This window comes from Solanum stenotomum, chromosome 4, assembly GCF_019186545.1.
Source record: "Solanum stenotomum isolate F172 chromosome 4, ASM1918654v1, whole genome shotgun sequence".
NCBI lineage: Eukaryota > Viridiplantae > Streptophyta > Magnoliopsida > Solanales > Solanaceae > Solanum > Solanum stenotomum.
In genome coordinates this window covers 2,690,174-2,697,654 of record NC_064285.1, presented here as the reverse complement: position 1 = coordinate 2,697,654, position 7,481 = coordinate 2,690,174, and the positions used below count along the sequence as shown (strand labels likewise).

The following is a 7,481-nucleotide window of genomic DNA, read 5'->3' as shown; positions in this document are numbered from 1 at the left end:
TAAAGATTGAACAACAAACAATATTAAACACAAACTTTATTTTTTTTAAAAAAGGGTCAATCTTTATAGGGACAATCAAGAATCAAGCTAAAAAAAATCCCAGATCACAAACCGAAAACATCAACCTGCAAAATCAAGAACTTTTGATACTAATTCTCAAAAAGATCTAATCTTTTAGTCCAAAAATGATTCAAAAAGCAAAAAACAGACAATGAACAGAAACCTGCAAAATTAAGAACCATTTATACTAAAAAGGCAGCCTGGTGCACTAAGCTTTTGCTATGCACGGGGCCAGTCTATTATACACAGTCTTACCCTGCATTTCTACAAGAGATTATTTCCGCAGCAAGAACCCTTTTATACTGATTCTCAAAAAGATCTAATCTTTCATTGAAAACCCCAAAATAATTCAAAAAAATACAAACAATGAACATAAACCTGCAAAATCAAGAACCCTTTATACTAAATGGGAAGCCCACGGGGCCCAATCAATTATACGCAGTTTTATCCTGCATTTCTACAAGAGGCTGTTTCTACGACAAGAACTCTTTATATAGATTATCAAAAAGATCTAATCTTTCAGTGAAACTAACCTAAATGAATCAAAAATGCAAAAATTAAATCGAAAGACGACTAACATCAACCTTCAAAAATCAAGAACCCTTTACACAGATTCTCAAAAAGATCCAATCTTTCAGTAAAAATTACCCAAAATGATTCAAAACATGAAAACACAGAAACTATGAACAGAACCCCATAAAACAATTCAACTATTTAATAATAAAAAATGTCTCACTCTCTCTATTTCTTTATCTACAAATTAATTTTGAGATTGTTTCATTGAATATAAAGAGAATCTAAAGGCAAAATAATTGTGTTTTTTTTTTGTTTTTGTTTGTATGTTTTTTTTCATTATTTTGAAAACAACGGCTAGTATATATATGGGGTTAAGTCTTGTATTTCCCAATTACTCATTCAAAATTTCTTATTAAAGGCATTTAATGATGTGTTGCCTTGGCTTTTTTTTCCCTTTTTTCACTTTTAAAGAAATCAGTCTAGACATCTTTCCAATAAATTCGTGTATTTAGTCGAATTTCAATATAGGTACAGAAAGTCAAAAGCGGAGCTTTCTATACTACTCCCTCCATCCAACAATATTGTGCGCTATACTAAAAATAGATGTTCAACAATACTTGTCCACTTTATGAAATTCATGAATAATTTTACACTTAGTTCGTAATTTACCCTTATCATTAATTATAATAATTTTCCTATTACATTTTTCAAGACATTATATTTATTATATTTAAAGGGTGATATAGTAAAATTACCCTTCTATTTATAGTTTCTTAAGGGGTATGTCAAGTCAATAGTAGGCAACTATTGTTGGACAGAGGGAGTAAGTTTAATATGACATGATTTCACTTAATCGGAGGTATTGGATTTGAGTTTCCTTAGTACATAGTCATCTTAGTTAGGAAGCGTTTTACTCCTTAACGTAGAACTTTTCAATGCAAATTCGGATTTAGTCGAATTTTAATATAGGTACAAAACATGAATGGCGGAGCTCTCTATACTAAATTTAAGAAAGGTATAATACATAAATATGTCATTTAACTTGACTTCATTTCACATTTATGTCCTCCAATATTGGGTATGCACCAATAAACACTTTAACTTGTATAAAGTTGAACATGTAGACACATGAGTCGTATGTGACATAATACACATGGGATACCACATAAGACCCAAATTGTCATGTAGGATGCCACGTAGGACGTGTGTGTCTATTTGTTCTTTATAAAAGTTTAAGTGCATATTTGTGCAAATCAAAAGTTGGAGCGCATAAATATAAATTGAGACCAAGTTAAATAGCATATTTATGTATTATGTCTTTAAGAAAATTAATTTTTTTTTTTAATTTTGTGATTTTAAATTAAATATGTAACATTTGATTTTCTTATATTAAACATGTTATAAAGAGTTATGGAAAAAAATTAAAATGGACTAAAAAATAAAATAAACAAATTGTAATGGAGGAAGTGATATTTGTTCAAATCCCTTGATATCGATTCACATTTTAGGCATGATAATTTTATATTATTTTAAATTTTCTTATAATTTTTTTGGATTTACTACAGCTGTATCATTACCTTGTTTCCATACTAGTACAGTCAATGGTAAAAAATGTTTGTTTGTATGCAATTTATTGAATTGAGATGTTAATTCTTTTTGGCATAATATATAAATATATATTTTAATTTGATTTTATTTGATATTTATGTCCTTCATTTTTGGGTATGATAATAGATAGTTAAATTTGTATAAAATTAAATAAATAGGCATATGTGTCATACGTGGCGTCCTAGATATCATTTGAAGTCAAGTTAAAGAGCATAATATATAAGGCATAATACATAAATGTGGCATTTAACTTGACCTCATTTTATATTTATATCCTCCAACTTTGGGTGTACACATGTAGACACATAAACTTGTATAAAGTTGAATAAGTAGACACATGAGTCCTACGTGGTATAACACATGTAGGACGCCACGTAGGTCACACATTGTCATGTAGGATATCATGTAGGACGTGTGTGTCTACTTGTTCAATTTTATACAAGTTTAAGTGTCCACTGTGCACAGTCAAAGTTGGAGGGCATAAATGTGATCTCAAACCAAGTGAAAAGGCATATTTATATATTATGCCTAATATATAAACTTGTCTTTTAATTTTATCTCAACTGATATATATGTCTTTCAACTCTGAGTGAGTACAAGTAATCACTTAAACTCATATAAAGTTGAACAAGTAAACACATACGTCCTGCGTGGTATCCTATGTGAAAATTTCAACCTACATAGTGTTCTACGTGTATTATGTCACTTAGGACGTCTATGTCTGTTTATTCAACTTTATATAAGTTTAAGTGTCTATTTGTACACACTCTTAATTGAACATAAATATAAGACAAAGATAAATTAAATGACACGTTTATGTATTATGTGTTACATTAATAAATTTTGAACCCACCAAATCAAATAGATTATCAAAAAATTATAATTTTGGATCACACGGATCACGTGAACTTAGTAACTTTTGTTCTACCAAAACAAAAAAGGGGGGAACTTGTGAAAAGTACCGAATTAACTAACTTTCAAAATCTCAACACTTCGAAACCCGCAAAAAGCGTTTAGTGTCTTTCTTCTCCTCCAACTTTCAACAGAATTTTCCACTGTAACTATTTTTTCCCTTTTTTTTCCAATTAGTTTATCGAAATCGAAATCAAAGCCTTAACTTTTTCTTAAAAAAGATTAGGTTATGGTTTTGATTTCGTTTCATTTTTTTTCAACATTCAAACAGAGAATCCTCTATTTCATTTTCGAGGAAATCAAATGGCGATGGATCGAGATCACGAGCTTGAAGAAGGGGTAACTGTAGAGGAGGAATTTGGATCAAGCTGTCAAACGAGTCCACAAGACAAACGAGAAGTGATACGCGAACTTATTGGTGTGATTCATACCGTTGGATCGTATGAAGAGTATAGGAGATCACAGAGAGAGGAATGTCATAATCTCTCTGAAAGATTGAAGCTTTTATTACCTCTTTTCGAAGAAATTAGAGATTTCGAAGGACAGATCCCTGAATCAAGTATCGAATGTTTGATGAAATTGAAAAAGGCATTTTCGTCTGCGAAGAAATTGTTAAAAACTTGCCATTGTGGAAGTAAAATTTATCTGGTAAGTAACCCTCTGTTTTTCAATTGATTGAGTATATCATCATCTCGTGTATATTATTGTATTATTTCGTTGTTGTTACTCTTCTTTCTCATGTTTGTTATGTAATGCTCTCCATTTTGCTTTATTTCGTTGTTGTTATCCCTTTTTCAAACTATTTGACGTGTAAACAACCTCTCTATGTCTACGAGGCAAGATTAAGGTCTGCGTACACTCTACCCTTCTCAGACCGCACTTGTGAGATTACACTGGTTATGTTGTTGTTGTTGATTATGTCATCATTATATTTATCTGCACCGGTTGTTTACACCAAACCAATAGTATGACGTGTGTGTTCTGCACACTCTTCTGTCACCTAACTATGGTTAATTAATGTACATTTTCACCGATTTCGGTTGGTTGAATATGTTTATTTTACTTACAAATATGCAGGCCATAGAAAGTGAGGCTGTTATGGGAAGATTCTATTCTGTGTATGAAAGATTAAGTCAAGCTCTGGAAAGCATACCTTATGATGATTTTGGAATTTCAGATGAAGAGAAAGAACAGGTACGATTTATTTCATTTATCATTTTTTTCGACATTGCTGATAGATACTCAAGCTAATGAAATCTACATTGTTAGTGTGGATTCATATAGTAGACTCCAACTTCTTGAGTACTTTGGGATTGAGTCGTAGTTGTTGTATTACACGCGTATATCTTCTTGGTATAGTAAGAAAGCTACAAGTTGATGTTTGTCGCCCAAAATGTTGAGGTTTAATTTTAGTTGTTTTAGCCAATTCTCAGAGATCGTTGTATTTCTCTGTCTATATAGCGTGCTCAAATGTTCCGAAAGGTTTATCCAATTTAACATTTTTTGTTACCTTTGGAATACATCAACTAATGCTTAAGTATAGATTTATGATGATAGTCCAATCTGCGTCTTTTTCACTGTTTGTTCAGCTAAGGGTTTTTCGGAAACAACCTTTCTACCTTCTCAAAGGTAGGGGTAAGGTCTGCGTACATTTTATCCTCCTCAGACCCCACTTGTGGGATTACACTGTGTTTGCTGTTGATGTTGATCATTTACCGTTTTCAGGTGGAGTTACTGAGAGGGCAATTTCGAAGAGCTAAGAAGCGAAATGATAGTCAAGACATGGAACTCACCATGGATTTGATGGTTGCACTGTCTACAAATGATGATAGGAATGCAGATAGTGCTAGCATAGATAGACTAGGAAACAAGCTAGGTTTGCGTACTCTCGAGGACCTAAAGTTAGAAACAATATCAGTCCGAAGAGTAGTTAAAGAAAGAAAAGGTCGTCATGCAGAAGAGACGCAAAAAATAGTAGGTCTTCTAAACACATTCAGAAGTTTTGCAGGACTCGAAGAAATTGAACCCTTGATGATTAAAGTTCATGAGAAATCCACTTCTTTAGCAATTCCAAATGAATTTCTCTGTCCGATCACATTAGAGATTGTGGCGGATCCTGTTACTGTCTCAACCGGTCAGGTGAGTTCACTACTTCTACGATAAGATTTTTCTCTTCGAGCTACCATACCATAATAAAAAGGCGAAAAAAGATAAGATGTGATAAGAAATTGCTTTCATGTAGTCATTTTTAGTTGCTATGATGCTCCATGATGATGCATTTTCCTACTTTATATAAAGAATAATCGATTCTCAAAGAGTGAAGGGTCAAAAACATACCTAAAGTACTTTGTTTTTTCAAGTTTCTTACCTGAACTATTACATGCGTGAGTTTCTTACCTGAACTATCACCAAATATTTATCGAATAACACACTTCAATTATAAGTTGAGGTGTGTTTTGCGATAAATAGGTGATGATAGTTTAGGTAGGAATAGTGAACACATGATAGTTCAGGTATGAAAACTCGAAAAAAAAGGGAATACTTTAGGTGTTTTTTTATCACACTCATTTGTTAGACATGTGTAGTAGCAATAGATTTGCTTTGTATGACTGATTTCCTTTCCATATTGCATCTATTGTAGACATATGAAAGAGAGAACATACAACATTTGTTGGATTCCGGTTGCCAAACATGTCCGAAAACCGGGAAATTTTTGGAGCACTTGTCCTTAGCCCCAAACTTTGCTCTGAAGAATTTGATCCAACAATGGTGTGAGAAGAACAATTTTCAGCTTCCTCAAAAGCAAGAACCTCCAAAACCCGAGAGCCCCTCGGATGAAAGTGATGAACAAGTTTTTTCCTTGATTCAAGATTTATCCTCTAGTCATTTAGAAGTGCAGAGAAAGGCTGTGAAAGAGATCAGGATGCTTTCGAAAGAAAATCCTGAAAATAGGACATTAGTAGTGAATCGCGGAGGAATCCCACCACTCGTGCATCTACTATCCTATCCAGATTCAATAATTCAGGAACATGCTGTGACGGCTCTTTTGAACCTATCGATTGATGAAACAAATAAAAAACTTATATCGAAAGAAGAACCTATTTTAGCCATAATTGAGATATTGCAGAATGGAAATGTTGGTGCTAAAGAGAACTCTGCAGCAGCATTGTTTAGCTTATCTATGCTGGATGAAAACAAAGAAGCTATAGGTTTGTTAAACGGTATCCCACCGTTGATAGAATTGTTGAAAAATGGTACAATCCGAGGTAAGAAGGATGCAATAACTGCATTATTCAACCTTTGTTTAAATGAGCAGAACGTTCGTTTGTCAAATGAAGCTGGGATTGTAGCACCGTTGTTTCAGTTACTCGAGAAGAAAAACTTAGAGATGGTTGATGAGGCGTTATCTCTATTGTTACTTCTTGCAACACATCAAGACGGAAGGCAAGAAATGGGAAAACTTACGTTCATTGAAACACTCGTTAATCTGATGAGAGATGGCACTCCAAAGAACAAGGAATGTTCAGTGGCGGTGCTTCATAGGTTAAGCATACACAATTCAAATCATATGCTCGCGGCACTTCAGTATGGTGTGTATGAGTATTTAGTAGAGATTGGTGAGAGTGGGACTGATAGGGGACAACGAAAAGCTAAATCTATATTGCAGCATATGAGTAAAACAGAACAGATTCCTTGTCTATAATGCAAGTCGAATTAGCTGTACTTGTATATTCATGTAAGAATTCGAGTTTTTTTTCTTTTCACCTTCTTGGATAGTTTAGGATAGTGCATTATGTTTAGTTTGTAAAACAACAGAACAGAAGAATGGCGTAAGAACATAGCTTTTTCCATTTCATCTCGTCTTGTTGTCTATTTCGATTCTGTTAATTTGCATTATGATATTCACAGACATGAAAGTGGTGACAACGATAATTTCACTGTTTGATTTTCTTCGTTCTCTCATTCTACACCACCTCTACGAACAATCAGTCCGTTATTTATAGTGAGTTGGTGAAATTCTACATATATAGTTTCCTTTGAGACTATCTCAATTGGAACCATCTTTTTTCAACAAGATCATATCGGTCAAATACAAGTCGTAGGTAAACCAATACAATGTGAGTTATTCACCTCTAGCCATAGGAAATATCAACGTTAGAATTCAAGTTTCCTGTATATTAACTTAAAGATCCTTGACGGAACCATAAACTTCAAATCCTGGAGAAAATGTCGACTTCTTAGTGTGATAAGTTATATGCAAAAAGAGTGAACTATATCAATGATAAACACCATATCCACAAAACAAAATGAATGTGAATGAGAGGTACCACAAAGTAAAAATGAAATTTCATATATTGATTCCAATTCAACCAACCAAACACTGC

At 33.2% G+C, this 7,481-nt stretch overlaps 1 protein-coding gene across 1 annotated transcript; it reads left to right on the top strand.

Moving 5' to 3' along the window:
• Positions 1 to 3,384: 3,384 nt before the first annotated feature.
• LOC125862985 (U-box domain-containing protein 15-like) lies at positions 3,385 to 6,821 on the top strand. The gene is made up of 4 exons (XM_049543124.1): positions 3,385 to 3,744; positions 4,174 to 4,290; positions 4,822 to 5,235; positions 5,738 to 6,821. The coding sequence occupies exons 1-4, from the start codon at positions 3,400 to 3,402 to the stop codon at positions 6,797 to 6,799; spliced, it is 1,938 nt and encodes a 645-aa protein (XP_049399081.1). The 5' UTR covers positions 3,385 to 3,399; the 3' UTR covers positions 6,800 to 6,821.
• The last annotated feature ends 660 nt before the right edge of the window (positions 6,822 to 7,481 follow it).